The 15,702-nt window shown below is 43.1% G+C and overlaps 2 protein-coding genes across 2 annotated transcripts in view; one reads left to right on the top strand and one right to left on the bottom strand.

Annotated features, from left to right (window-relative positions):
- The window catches only part of PLAT (plasminogen activator, tissue type), a 336,360-nt gene that overhangs the window by 144,847 nt on the left and 175,811 nt on the right, over positions 1–15,702 (top strand). The window lies entirely within an intron of this gene.
- The window catches only part of IKBKB (inhibitor of nuclear factor kappa B kinase subunit beta), a 37,836-nt gene continuing 26,388 nt past the window's right edge, over positions 4,255–15,702 (bottom strand). Inside the window, exons 15-22 of the mRNA XM_075858914.1 lie at positions 13,611–13,672; positions 12,754–12,863; positions 12,614–12,663; positions 12,438–12,537; positions 11,668–11,815; positions 11,084–11,169; positions 8,029–8,119; positions 4,255–5,179 (exon numbers count right to left, since the gene is read on the bottom strand). Of these exons, the coding sequence (XP_075715029.1) occupies positions 5,111–5,179; positions 8,029–8,119; positions 11,084–11,169; positions 11,668–11,815; positions 12,438–12,537; positions 12,614–12,663; positions 12,754–12,863; positions 13,611–13,672 (716 nt within the window). The 3' untranslated portion in view covers positions 4,255–5,110. The remainder of the gene's footprint in view (positions 5,180–8,028; positions 8,120–11,083; positions 11,170–11,667; positions 11,816–12,437; positions 12,538–12,613; positions 12,664–12,753; positions 12,864–13,610; positions 13,673–15,702) is intronic.

Raw genomic sequence — 15,702 nt, 5'->3', positions numbered from 1 at the left:
CGCTGGATTTTGGTTCACTTTTGTCTCTTGCTACAAAAACGTCTGAAAATCAGGAGATGTTTTCGCTTGAAAACAGCTCTGTATTTTCAGACGGTTTTGAGTTTGCGTGTGAACATACCCTAACTGTTCAAATGCTTCTTAAATATAAAATGAAGAAAATGTGCAAATAGTCTTGCTAAAAAAATATTTTTACCGTTTGGTGTCTACAACTCCCAGATAGACCTGTATGTCTCCATGGTTACAGACTACAAGCAAATGGTGTGTGCACTCGGATTCTGCAATCATACCCCCTTCCATCCGCCCCCTTTTAGGCCTCATGCACACAAACTTATTTTTTTCCTCCCGTAAATACGGGTCTTTCGTCACACGTATTCGACCCGTATTCCACCAGTATTTACGGACCCGTGCCTGTAAATACGGGTCCGTTGTCACCAGTATTCCACCCGTATTTCAGTGCTGGATAGAGAGAAAGGGCAGCCCTTTCGGGCAGAGTTTCCGCAGCGGAACGCAGCGATTGTAAGTAAAAGAAGTTCATACAAACCCCGGCCGTTTTCTTGGTGACGCGTCCCTCTTTTGACATCCAGACCGACCTCCCTGGATGACGCGGCAGTCCATGTGACCACTGCAGCGGTCACATGGGTTGAAATGTTATCCCAGGAGGCCGGACTGGAGGAAGAAGCAGGGAGTTCTGGGTAAGTATAAACTTTTTTTTGTTACGGGTTCTTGAAGTAACTTTAGACATCTATATTGTGAGCACCGCGCATGGCACTCACTGTCCAGGGTGCTCAAAGGGTTACTGCCGATCAGTGCAGCCCCTTCTCTCTGTCCCGCACTGATCGTTTAACTCTTTCAGCACCCTGGACAGTGACTATCTCCTGACGTCGCCTAGCAACGCTCCCGTAATTACGGGTACACACACGTAGTCACCCGTAATTGCGGGAGCCCCATAGACTTCTATGGGCCTGGCCGTGCCGTAATTACGGCCTGAAATAGGACATGTTCCATATTTTTCAACGGCACGGGCACCTTCCCTAAGAAAACAGGAAGGTACCCGCGGCCAATAGAAGTCTATGGGCCCGTAATTACGGCCGTTTTTACGTTCGTGTGCATGAGGCCGGATACTGTCTTTATTTGTAGGTTAGCATGAAGTTGGGGACATATGGAAGGGAGTAGGACTGCAGAGCCTGACCACACAGGGTTTGTTTGTAGTCTGTAATCATAGAGATAAATAGGTCTGCAGAGGAGCTGTATACACAAAAAATATGAGATTTTAAATCAAGACTTTTTTTTTTTATTATACTTTGGGGAGATAAAAAAAAAAAATCTGGTTGCAAATGTGTACATACCGATTAAGGTCTGAGGTCTATAGGATTCACTATCCAAGAATGGAATAATGGCCACGCTGTAACTTATTGACAATATGTAACTATAAACTAGTGGAAACATTGTATTAGGCTTCATGCACACGACTGTTTGGTCCGTGATATATGGACCGTATGCAGGCCGCATTTCCCGGATAGCATAATAGTTATCTATGATGTTATCAGTACAGGACGGTAATCCCGAGGGAGGCAGGGACTCCTAGCATCATACATAACTACCATGCTAGGAACTCCGGCTCCCTGAACTGTGTTCGGACCAAACACGGTCGTGTGCACGAGGCCTTATTTTTTTTACAATAAAACATGAAGTTAATCATTTACCTTCTATGGTCTATTTTTCTTTTATAGAACTTCTTTATGACAGAAGTATGAGAACGGTTCCAAGGTCCAACATGTATCTGAACGACTATATATATATATATGAGCTACTGTGCTTATATCAAAGGACTATTCTCATTACCCGCCTCCTCTGACCTATTTTTGAGATTTCCCGCTGCCTTCCTTCTGCCGACAGCCAGATCCGGCGCTTCTTCCAGCAGCAATCCGAGTAGTCCTTCACACGATCTGCGTTACACACAACATGGCAGATTTACCAATGTGATTGCCCTCTAGACCTGGTCATAAAATGTGCCAAAATGAGGCGCATTTCTGGCACATAATGTTGCATCTAGTTTTAGACCGATTTATGAAGAAAATGTGACAAAAAGTGCAGAAAAGGAGGCATAAATTTAACATTTACCAAAGTGCATAAAAATTGCACCAACATTTGGCACAAAAAAAGGGTCGTGAACGAAGCCAAGCATGCAAGGTAAAAAAAAAAAGTGTCTAACATGTCTTGCAAGATGCGCCAAATTTATCAAACATAGTGCACCACTGTGGTAAATTTGGAGCCTCTTTTGGCTGCCTGGTCAGTTGTTTTTTTTGGAGAGGGAAAGAAAGTTCTGAATTGCGCCTGCACAGCATGACGGAGTTGGAAGTATTGCAAGAAGGCCGTAAGTGGAGCTCCATGCAAAGCGGGGGAATCGGTTATTGTCAGGCAGTACATGTATCAGAAATTTTACCCCAAACCCGAAAAGCTGACAATGGTTAAAGGCTACTGTATGTAAACCTATGAAAGGCTATTTTTTTATTTATTTTTTAAATAAAAAGGTCAGTGTGATTAGTGCAACTTTCTAAATAGTTTTTATCGTATTTATCGTATTCTCTATACTAAAGTAAATTGTAGGGAAAGGGGAAAGTGGAAAAGTGCGTGGAGGTAGAACAGGAACTGTAAAATAAATTCTTTATTAATCCCCTTTCCCTACAATTTACTGTCGATTTACTGGTGATGCACACAAACATTTTTGAGGGCCTTTGCCATTCTCCCTATTGTATTCTCTATAAAAAGCAGCTATATCTTTTGCTAAATTCCGCTCCCGTCAGGTCCGCAGGACTGACGGGTTGTGTGACAGTGGGTCCTGCGTGTCTCAGACATGCAGGATCCACCTGTTATCCGTATGTACTGGTCAGCAGAGGGAGGCAAGGTCGAGGGGTGGGAGCAGAACTTATATTTTTTTAGTTAAACAGTTAGTATATAAATGATTAAACATTGTTCTAATTTTTTTAATTTTTTCACAAGTCAGGAAATATTATAAATTAGAATCTAATTTATAATATTTCCATGTACCGGTCACTAGAGGGAGCAATTCCCAAAATTGCAGCATTGGCATGTGGTAAAGCAACCACATTGCTTTATGCTGCAAAATTGGAGAAGACACACTCGCTCTAGTGTCCTCAAACAATCCCCCCTCCCTTATTCTGGCTAGTGCCAGGAGAAAGGAGGGGGTTGAATGTTCAAACCTCCTACACTGTGTGCCGCCATTTCTTGAGCGAATGCACAGTGTAGGAGGATTAGATACAGTAGTAATCAGACAGTATAACACGAACATACACACACACACAAACATAACTTACCTGCTCCTGCCGCTGTCGCAGCCTCCGCTCCTAGTCTTTGCGTCTGAACATATGGCCGGAAGCCGCGACCGGAAGTAGTCACAGACGGCGTACGCTATAGCGAATGGAACGGCTCCCGTTCGCATTCTCTATGGGGACGTATGTGCCGTATTCCATCTCTGTATGTGTCGTTAAATCGACACATACAGAGATGACAAAAAAAAAATGGCAGCCCCCATAGAGAAGTAAAAGAAAAAAGTACAACAAAAAAACACAAATAAATAAAATTTATTTTAATGACATACTAAAAGTAATAACATAGAAAATATTTTTTTTTGTGACACCTTCCCTTTAATATCAACCATAACTGAACAACGAGCAGTTATATGGATTATATGAATGATCGAGCAGAAAACACATCAAATAGAAGTTGACGAGGTCTTGTCTTCACCTGTATCTAAATTCCAATAAGTAGAAGTTCTGTGGTGACAACCATAGGCAGACATTAGAGTTACCTATATAAGTCAGCTTAGGCCTTGTACTAGCAAAGCCTCTGGACTCCTTCCCCAAGGCCAGGATCACACACACAGTTTGGATGCAGTTTTTGGATCAGTTTTTTGAGCCAAAGTCAGAAGTGGACACTAAAGAAAGGGGATACATCAGTTTTTCCTAATACCTTCAAGCAATAGACTAGAAAAAATATATTAAACAGGCAACGTATCAATTTCTTAGAACAGTGACATCACCATTGGTTCACAATTTATAGGCTGGCACTTGGCTCTGACAGGGGAGTCCTCTGCCAGTACGACCTCTAATACTGACTATTTATAAGAGAAAAAAACGGAAAAATTCATGTTTCTAACCAGGTAATGAATGAATCAACACAGCATTAGGATATAATAAAATACATTTATTCCAAGACAGATCATAAAATGTGTCTTTTTAAACACAACAAGCAAAACATATATAAATTTTTGAACCCGTACAAAAAATACTCTTAAAAAAAAACAACAACGTATAGTTTCTTAAATGTAATAATTTGATAAAAGAGCAGACTGTGCATTAAAATGGCTTTTTTTAGGCCTGTGGTATAAAAAGACATTTTTAATACATAGTTGGATTTTTTTTTTTAAAACTTGTAACTTGCAGTACCAGCTAGCAGCCTGTAGGTGTTACTATACCCGTTTCAAACTGCTCTATAAGCAAAAACAATAGCGGTCTTCACCCAGAGAACTCCAGCCGTTACTGTAGGTATTTCCTGATATTTCATAATCATTATGCTTTGTAAGTCATATTCTTTGACTTATAGGGATTGTCCAGCCAGTAAAAAGTGATGGCCTATCCTCAAGACCGCCACCGATCAGCTGTTTTCAAGGGACCCCTTCATTCTGGTCACTGCTCGTATTGTGAATCGCCGACACAGCAATAGTGGCGATTCACAGTATTACAACCCTCTCCCATTGAAGTGAATGGGAGAAGGATGTAATACCGTGAACCGCCGCTACTGGTGTGTCGGCGATTCACAGTACGATCAGTGACTGGAAGGTACGAGAAACGCGGCCTCTTCAAACCAGCTGATCAGCGGGGGTCCCGGCCGTCGACACAGAGCGATCTGCTATTGATGGCCTATCCCGAGGATAGGCCATCAATTTTTAGGTACTAGACAACCCCTTTAAGTACAACTTTATCAATTACAAAAGGATTGGCCACATGCAGAAGAATATGATTCCCTATACATTGAAATAGTTAAAAGGCACTATTTTCACGCTTTAACCCTCCATTGCTTCAGGTCAGGCTCACGTTGCGATGATCTGACAGCCCTCCCTCTCCTCTTCTTGTGGTGGCAGCCAGGACCAGTCTAATAACTGCAAAATAGAGAAACAGCGATCGTCAGACAACGGAGACGAATTCATGCATTATACAGGGCCATAAACATGTCATCACATATCTTTATAAGGGTTGGGGATCCATTTTTTCAATAGCTCCACATCCCTAGTATTATTATTAATATTTATTTAAAGCGCCATTAATTCCAGGGCGCTGATCATCTGAAGAAAGGATTTTCGTACATAACAATATAGAGAATATCTAAACAAAAAGCTTTGAGTTATTCCAAAAAGTGGAAGAGGTAGGAGGGTTATATTAAAGAAAAATAAAAAAAAATAAAAAAAAAGAGCCATTACTCACCTCCCAGATGCGTTCCAGCGCCGTGGTTCCGGTCCTCCCCGCTGCGGTTTGTTGACATGGCTGCAGTGATGATGTGCTTGTATACTTACATGATTGTACAGCCAATCACTGGTCTCAGTGGGTATACATCACAGGATCGCTGAGGCCAGTGATTGGCTGCAGCGATCACGTGGGTATACGGGCCAGTCATCACGGTAGCTATGTCAATAAACAGCGGCAGGGAGGACCGGAGCGGAAGAACGCCGGAGATCAGTGAGGTAACTAATGGCTCTTTTTTTTTTTTTAAATGCATCCCTCCTACCCCTGCTACTTTTTGGAATAAGTCGGAAAACCCCTTTAAGCTTGCTGTGACATACTGGTATAGAAGGAGAGAGGATCCGGACCACAAGAGCTTACAATCTACAAGGAAAGGGGGAAAGAAACATAAAGGTGAGGGTAGTAGTTGTTCATCCAGTCGTTTTTGAAGGTTTGGATAGTAGGAGTTGGGGAAGCGAGTACTAGAGCATTGGGATGTGTGGAAGAAATCTTGGAGACGATGATGTAAGGAGCAGATATGAGGAGAGTAGAGGAGGTTTTACAAGGACCGGAGATTACGTGTGGGGGAGGAGGTAGCAGCAGATTAGGGCAGACACGTATGGAGGGGACAGGTTGTGGGCAGCTTTGTATGCCATTGTTAATGTTTTGCTGGGCAAGGGGTAGACAGTAAAGGAATTGGCAGAAGGGTAGGCGGTAGAGGAATGAGGGGAGAGGTCGTTTACCTAGGCAGCAGAGTGGAGGGTGGATTTGAGGGGTGCAAGAGTGTTAGATGGAAACTTCCCAGAGAAGGATGTGGCAGTAGTCTAGGCGGGAGATGTTGAGGGCGTGTACAGCCATTTTTTGTTGAATCGAGGTTGAGGAAAGAGCGGATTCGAGAAATGTTTTTAGGTGGAGGCAGCAGGGGCTGGAAAGGGTTTGGATGTGAGATTTGAATGCAGGGCAGAATCGAAGGTTATCCCGAGGCAGTGGATTTGGAGACTGGAGAACGTGTGAAGCTATTAACTGCGATTGATCGTTTTGGTAAGGGGGTTAAGTGAGATGGGGGACAGATAATTAATTCAGTTTTCTCCATGCTTGGGAAGGAGAAGGAGGAGGAGGAATATAGGCACAGAGTTAAATTAAGTAGTTCCGGCATCCTGCAGCTACCACTAGGGGGAGCTCATTATCTTACTGCACACGCATGTATTATTAAAGGGGTTTTAAGAAAACCAATTTACATACACCCTATTAGGGAATTCTGAGGTAATAGAGGAGAATTCCCTGTTCAGGTTCCTCATCTCCTGCCAGAGTGGAGAGCGGTTAGAAGGAGGATTTCTCTCTGTGGAGGACCTGTCCTGTGCTGCATTACACAGACAATCAATTCATATAAATGGGCACTGTGTAATGCTTAATTTCCTCTGTGGTGGCGCTGCAGGGAAATTAAACACTTACTGACAGGTTTCCCCACAGTTGATCGCTGGGGGTCCCAGCAGGGTAACGCTTTATGATCAACTTATTGTCAAGCGACCCTTCCAACAAGTAAGGCTTGTTCAAAGCGGAGAACCCCTGTAAGTTGGTAGGCAGTAAGAAGCCCCTAGTAGTGGCTGCAGGAAGTCAGAATTCCTTAATTCAAAGTTATTCCGGTGGATAACATTTACCACTTATCCACTGAATAGGTCATAAATGCCTAATAAGTGGCGGTCAGATGTGAGAAAACCCCTTTATTTGGGAATGTGTAGAAAGAAGCCTAAACAGCAAATACAGTTTATTCGTTATATAATGAAAAGTTATAACATTTTCCAAATTTACTTTCTGTATCAATTCCTTAAAGTTTCCAAGATCTCTACCGGCGGTCATCCTATAGGAACTGAAAGATGTCGACACGTGTCAGGCAGAACATAGCGCTGGCCAAGAATTCTAGAAAGCTTTACTTACACCTAAACCAAGCTACGTTGCGGAGGGATTTACAGGAAGGGAAAGACATTTTCAAGGGATTCACTCCATGGCCATAGCTTTGTAAATGCCTGCTATGAATGAAAGGTCGTTGCGGCCTAGTCAGAAAACAGAGCGAGACCAGCCAGACCAGACATGGGACAGAAGAACGAATAGTTTCTCGCTTTGCCTACAAAGCATTACACTACAACCATTAAACTTAATGGGCATGTGGACTGCAAGGGCACGTTGGGACCTCCGGGTTTATAGAGAGGGTGCAGATTTAGAGGCCGCATAATAGACATGGTCTAAAGTAGACAACCCCTTTAAAAACACCAATAAGTACAGGGAGTTACCCTGAAGTTAAGCTGTGAATGCAAGTAAATAAATAATGCATAATGATTGGCCCTTCGAGGACGGAGAGGCTACACTTAGGGCCCTCAACATGTACCGAGTTGTCCATTGCCAGTTTATCACATGAACTGGTGGCGCGGAGAAGAACCAGTGACAGTAATAATAGGAGGAAAATGGACGGGCAGGAAGTGGAGAGGTGCGGTCATGTAGCGTCACCAATACTTACCATTAGACTGGTGTCTTGCTCAGTCATTAAACTCTTCATGGAAGTCTCCAATTGTCCACACAGACTCTGCGACTCAGATAGGAGGTCTTCACTAGGACAACAGCAATGGTAACACGCATGAGGGTCACATTTACTGCATCACTTCAATTCATTTCTCTGTATACCGGCTGCTGGGGAACTGTCCTACAATACATTGCTGGATAACCAGGGGCCACGGGTGCCTGAACCTGCTCCTTCACATTGGATTTTATCCGAAATCCTAATATTTTTCTTTTATTAAAGGCTATGTACACCTTATAAAATTGTTTAATTTCTTTTATTATAAAAATGTATATCAGTGTGTTTGGTGCAACTTTCTAATTACATTTTGTTAAAAATCATTTTTACTTTTTGAGATACAGCCGCTTTGTCTCCTGTATACAGAACAGCTGTATCGTGCGCGGAGACCTAAATTCGTCAGGTCAGCGGGTCTGACGGGTTCTGTGTCAGCGGGTACTGCGTGCCTCTGACACGCAGAATCCACCTGTATTTGATCACATCACCGTTCGCTTTCCGTTCTGGAGTTCCGTCGGAGGTTTCCGTCGGGTGAACCCCGCAACGGAAAGTCAAACTGAAACCACAGCTTCCGTTTCAGTCCCCATTGATATAAATGGTGACGGAAACATCGCTAATGGTTTCCGTTCGTCACCATTCCGGCAGGTTTCCATTTTAACGACGGAATCAATAAAGCAGTCGACTGCGCTATTGATTCCGTCGTTAAAACGAAAACCTGCCGGAATGGTGACGAACGGAAACCATTAGCGATGTTTCCGTCACCATTTATATCAATGGTGACTGAAACGGAAGCTGTGGTTTCAGTTTGACTTTCCGTTGCGGGGTTCACAGAACCACGCAACGGAAAGCGAATGGTGATGTGAACAGGCCCTAAGTTATGAACATAGATGTGGTCGGTAACCGCTCAATCCTGCATGTCAGAGACACGCAGCCCCCGCTGTCACTGAAACAGTCATTCCCGCTGACCTGACGGGTACGGGTTTCAGCGCTAGATACAGCTGCTCTACATACAGGATACAAAGCAGCTGTGTCTCAAAAAGGAAAAATTATTTTTAATAAAATGTAATTAGAAAGTTTTTTTATTTTTAAAACAACACGTTTTCAAAGGCGTACAAGGGCTTTAAAGAGGCTGTCACCAGATTATCAAATCCCTATCTCCTATTGCATGTGATCGGCGCTGCAATGTAGATAACAGCAAAGTTTTTGTTTTTTTGAAAAACGATTTTTTTTGCCCAAGTTATGAGCAATTTAATTTTTATGCAAATGAGCTTTTCAATGGACAACTGGGCGTGTTTTCTCGTTTTACCAACTGGGCGTGTATTGTGTTTTTACCAACTGGGCGTTGTGAATAGAAGTGTATGATGCTGACGAATCGGCATCATACACTTCTCATCGTTCCCACCCAGCTTCTTTCACTGCAGACACAGCGTGACGTCACCCACAGGTCCTTCAACCTTGGCATCGGACGAGAGAAGACACATCGGCTCCAGGCGTCCGAGAGGGTACAGTTGAATCTGCAGCAGCATCACCGTGTCAGGTAAGCATAGTGAACTCCCTAGAGACGAGCATATTACCCCCTCGGACGGCTGGAGCCCATGTATCTTCTCTGTCTGACGCCAAGGTTGAAGGACCTGTCTTTAGTGAAAGAAGCTGGGTGGGAACAATGAGAAGTGTATGATGCCGATTTGTCAGCGTCATACACTTCTATTCACAATAAAAACACAATACACGCCCAGTTGGTAAAACGAGAAAACACGCCCAGTTGTCCATTGAAAAGCTCATTTGAATAAATATAAAATTGCTCATAACTTGGGCAAAAATGATAGTTTTTCAAGAAAAACAAAACACGTTACTGTTATCTACATTGCAGCGCCGATCACATTCAATAGGAGATAGGGATTTGATAATCTGGTGACAGAGCCTCTTTAAGATTTACCACAGAATATGTATTGTATTCAATATTTAAAAAAAAAAAGTTTACATATCTATGTACCTAAAGAGGTTCAAATTACGTCTATGTGGTTGGCTGATTTTGTATTGCTTGTGGAACTGCAAGTTCAGAGCTCAGCGGGCATTCCCTGTGACACATGCCCGCCTTTTCTCTCACTGCTTAAACCTGTGTGCCCTTTTATCCATCATCTCCCGCTCTCACACGAACATGACTGTTCACGCTGTCATTTCGGTGAGTCTCCTCAGATATTTTGCCACTTAACTCCACTTTTCCTCCGCACCAGTTTTGATATATCTCCCCCATAGTCTATCCTTTCTTCATTTTTCTGCAGTTGTATCCAATAAATTGTTCCCTATTATAAGCCATTCTAAGCATAGGAGAGGCTGACTGCGGTGCTCTGCAACAGGATGTCCCAACAATTGCTATTTTCTCTCCTATACGTCCAGTTCTAAGACTTGCCATGAATATTTACTTGTTCTTAACCATGTGAATGATATTAAACACGTCTTTAAATAAGGTTTCCTTTTGACACCTCCTGACGAAGGTTGCGAAACGCGCGTCGAGGTGCTTGGTGTCCAGGTGTCCTATCCCACCAGTATCATGTCCTCAACAGGTATTTTGTTCTATTTCTAACTGCCTATAGCTTGTTTCTGATTAGGTCTCCATTATCTTAAGCATGGTTGCTATACTTTACTGTTTGGAGGGACCTGTCAGTCTGATACTCATATACATGATATAAGCTATTACTTACCTGGGATGTGATTCTCTATTGGGAGGAATTATTCTCTATATATAACTATTTTTAATACTGTATTTTGTGAACCTGGTACACTTTCTTTTAATTATTTTTTATATGTCTATAGTATATACTTGGGATGGGGTTAATTTTGTATGTTTTGTATTTATTGATGTTTAATAAAGTAAAAATAAAAATATTTTGATATAATATTATTATGTCGAGATTTTTCTTTTCGGTTTAATAATTCCTTTTGTAACGTGTCCACTCTAGGACTAATGCTCCGCTATTGATTTACGGAGATTCACACCTACCTCTTTGTGTAATCCTGGGTTACGCTCAGTGGCAGGGGAGGAGGCTGAGACAGTAGCGGAGCACTTACGGGTCCTCGCACTTTGCTCTGAGAAAATGACAGTAAAATCTCACCATAAAACAGAAACATGGCAACTTTTAAAGGCGTATTCCAGTTTTTTTTTTAAAAATACAGGTTATTCAATGTATTCCGTTAAGTTATAGAGTTTTCAAAAATATACTTTGTGTATAAATTCTTGACAGTTTTCAAGACCTCATTAGATAGGAACATTATTTACTTTATAAATAACATCTGTCCTGGTTATGTGATGATCAACAAGGTGCACGGTTCGTTACAAGACACCGTTCTGAAAAAATAAACAGTGTACTGTAACCAATCCCACTCCTGTGTGACTATCACATGACCAGGATAGATATTTTTATTCCCTGGAAGTAAAAAAATAAAGGTTCCTAGTGAATGACAGCAAGCAGAGATCTTGAAAACCGTGAAGTATTTAAAACTGTTGGTTATTTGAGAGTTACACGATCCTTTAAATATCTCAGAATAAGGTTTATGATCTGGATTCAATGTTTGAGTGTTACTTACACAGGCAATTCTCAATAGGTCCCACAGCTCCTGTTGTCTCTTCTCTTGCCTCTTTACCACAATTTTTTCATCTTCTCTCATTAGGGTCATGACTTCTTTCAAACGTGGGGCAAGATCTAATGCTTTCCTCTTGCAAACAACGGTCTTGCTACAAATAACCAAACCACACAATAAGGGCATGAGGAGGTGGTGGGATAAAGCATAGCAAGGAAAGGAGGAAGGGGGAGACCCCATTAAAAAGGAGGAAGCGAGGAGGATACACTTCACAGTAAGGGAGGGTGAAGAATAACACTCAATACTTCACTGGACAGTAAGGCCTCATGCACATGACCGTAGTGTTTTTCTGGTCCGCAAATTCCAGGACCGTGTTCCGTGAAATGTCAACCGCAGTTCATCCGTATGTAATCCGCAAAATGCGGATGAAAAAAAAAAAAGCCTAGGTAAAACAGGATGACGACAGAACTCATTCCCGGTCGTCGCCTAGCAACATTTCCGCAAGTCCGCAAACTGCGGATGACACACGGAGGTGTATCCGCAATTTCCACGGGCCCATTGACTTCTATTGGCATGTCCGCATCGAATTTGCGGCCCGTAATAAGACATGTCCTGAGTTTCTGCGGCACGGATTTGCGGACATGCGGAGACCCGTGAAAACACGGATAGGCCCATAGAAATGAATGGGTCCGCAATTCTCCCGTGGATTTGCGGGGGAATTGCGGACGCAAAAACACGGTCGTGTGCATGGGGCCTAAGGAGGACGCAGTGTGTACCTCAGCTGGTCATATATTAACGAAACTCTCTTCTCGAAGCTCTGGATAGCCTGTAGAAGTAGTCGCACCATTTCTTGGCTGTCACCTCCGGTCCTCTGATCTAAAATGATATAGAGAAATGGAAATAAAAGAAGGCTCTGCAGTATAGAGAAAGCATTGTGGAGCAATCTATTTACCTCTCGGCCTCTCTCGCAGCCTTCGGTACAGATCTTTAGCCTGCTCCTCTCTGTTTAATAAGGCAGAAGAAATCCCATATAACACAGGTAGATTACAGGGACTGCACGCAGCAGATACATTGGAGATCGGACTCACTTACATATCATCCAGAGTCCCACGACTTCTCCTGCCCAGAGGGTTCCTCTGCAGATCCACGCTGTCTGTCTGTAGGGCCATCATTTTCTCCACCAAGAGCTGCACTTCCTGCTCCTGTAAAGGACAATGGAGATGAGATTTCATGAAAATACTATATCTGGTGTTGCTTCAGTCACTGCAATAGCAGAGCTACAAATCCTATTCATAAACAAGGACCAGATGCCAAATGAATCTCATTAAAAGAAGTCCTATTTGATTTCTTCCCACCTGCAATGTCTGATAATACAAAAACTTACATTGGACGGAGATGACTGATGTGAAGCAACATTAATTCTAAAGGATCGGCATCAAGTGGTGGGCACCCTGCCCAATACAGGAATACTATTGTAACTGCCTATACCTACATTGCTCAGCACCTACTTACACATAGTGCCGCTATTGTTTGTTGTTGGTGCAAGTTGTTGCCTAAAGTTCTGTAGTGAATATATTTCTTTGCAAACACATTATATATATATATATATATATATATATATATATATATATATATACACACACACACACACACACACACACTAACAGCCACACACACAAACAGCATTTTAGAGATCGGGCACCTCCTTTGCATTTGCTTCTATTGAAGCCTACCTGAATGTATGGTATCGGAGGTGCAAGCTCTGGATGCCCAGGACACAGGACCAGTGACAGTAATAACAGGTGTTGCGCCCTGTGCACATTCCTAAGGCTGACCCAGTTTGGAGTAATTGGTGTCCTCTGACACATCATGTTGTTCAACCAACAATCGCCGCTTATGAACTAAATGCAATGAATTGTTTGGCATTCTCATATAAACATTTCACTTACCCTACCACACTCTTTCACTGCCTGTTCCATCTCTTTCCATGTTGAAAGCAACTTTTCAGAGGCTAAAAAAAAAAAATTATAAAAAAAAAATTATAATTTGATAACTGAGACTGTACAGGCATGTAGGTAAAGTTTGCAAAGCAGAACAAAACATTTTTTAATACCGTAGTTTGTCTTGTCTACACATATAAAAATAAATTCTGAAATAGTGTAGTTTTTACATTGGCCACTAGATGTCAGCATAACTGATTCCAAGTAAAAACCAAATGTTACTGCCCCATCAACTAATGGCAGTGGGTTAAGCATCCATACACATGATATGAGCATTCAGCCGCCAGCTATACCTACTCCACTGCTGCTTGTAGAAATTTGGGAAAAAGCATCCTAGAATGCAGAGTGTGCACCCTACAGACCTAGTAAGGTTTGGAGAAAAGACCAGGTAGCGGCCCCACACATCTGTAAAGCAGAGGCCATATGGGGCACCACCCAGAAGGCCCCCACAGCTCTAGGAAGAGTTCTGCGTTTAGCGCACTATGCCTCGCAAACGGCCATCCTCATCCATTGAGCGATCGTAGTCTGGGATGCCGTCCAGAACGATGGAAAGAACATCGGACCACTAAATGGATTTTTCTGGTCAATTATCTTATACTGTAGTGTATAGACATGAGACTGTAATTCTTGTCTTTGGGCTTTATTGTACCAGGAAGGGAGAAGGGAGGAATTGCCCGCTAGGACACCCATTGGATGTAATTGACGGCCCACAAAAAAGGCTACATGCCAAGAAACAGTTGGAGGGAGATCACTCGCAGCGGCTTAAAACAGGATTTTTTGAGTCCTCACCGTAAAATCCTTTTCTTGTCCAGTTCATTGGGAAACACAGACCGTGGGTATATGCTGTTGCCACTAGGAGGCTTAACACTATGAAATAAAAAAGTGGCCCATCCTACAGGATATTCCCTGCCCACTGGCGGTGATGTGAGGAGACCGGCCAATCATGAGGGAGGACCGATTTCCCCTGAGGGGATAGGAAATAAGGCGCGCTGGAGCACTATTGGGAGGATAGAGTGAAGGCCATCCCTCCGCCTGTGCAGTGAAGGACAAAATGGCGCCACTAGCAGAATGGCGCTGGTCATATTGAAAAGAATAGCGCTGCTGGAATAAAAGTGCCAGGTTAAGAAGAAAGCCCCAGGTGGCAAAAAGAATAGGCTGGTCCAGAGGGTGCACAAGCGGTGGCCCAGGGGGGCCTTACACCCACTCCACATGCTCTCCATCTCCCATATGTGCTGGCCAGCAGGAGGCCCCCTCAGTGTTATCGCCTTTAGTAAGGGTTCACTGGTGGGGAGGTGCTCCTTAGGCTTGTCGGTGACAGAGGAGCTGACGCTCTTGTCTAGCTTGTCTTCATAGGCAGGTTGGACAACGATGCATTTTCATATGGCCCTGTACGCCCACCAAAAGCGGAACACAGGGAGACAAAGTCTAACATGTGCCCCTAGTTCTTCTTCATGGAAAAAATAAAATGAAAAATTCTTGGTAGAGTCTCAGCTGCGATCAGAAGTGTCTGCCTAAGCGAAGACTGACTAGCTCAGCGTCTGTGGGCAGGGAATATCCTGTAGGAGGAGCCACTTTTTATTTTATTTCCTAGTGTCAAGCCTCCTAGTGGCAACACTGTCTGTATCCCCCAATATAATGTACGAGAAAAGGAGAGGACTGCATGGCTCAAAGACCAGGTGGAAGTCCCAGAGATTTGTGGGTTGACAATAAGTGACCCCTTGGAGAAAAGTTAACATGTTACAACTAGAGGCCAAAGATGACTGGAAGAGGATGAGGGAGCGGACACTTGGCCTTTAAGGGAACGAAGGCTAAGCCTTAGATCCGATCCCTGCTGGAGATGGTAGAAAAAACTATCCCGGACAAGGAAAAAAAGAAGAGAAGAAGGATGGTCGGTTCTTGCACCAGCTGAAGAAACACCTAGGTAACCTTTGGTAAATATGAAATGGTAAGGTTTTCTGGACCTTAGCATGGTGGTGATGACTTGTTCTAAGAAACCACAAGATGTTAGGACTGTGGTTTCAACAGTCACATATAGTAAAAC

This window comes from Rhinoderma darwinii, chromosome 3, assembly GCF_050947455.1.
Source record: "Rhinoderma darwinii isolate aRhiDar2 chromosome 3, aRhiDar2.hap1, whole genome shotgun sequence".
NCBI lineage: Eukaryota > Metazoa > Chordata > Amphibia > Anura > Rhinodermatidae > Rhinoderma > Rhinoderma darwinii.
Note: the sequence above shows the minus strand (reverse complement) of the source record. Positions and strands in the feature narration are given on the sequence as shown.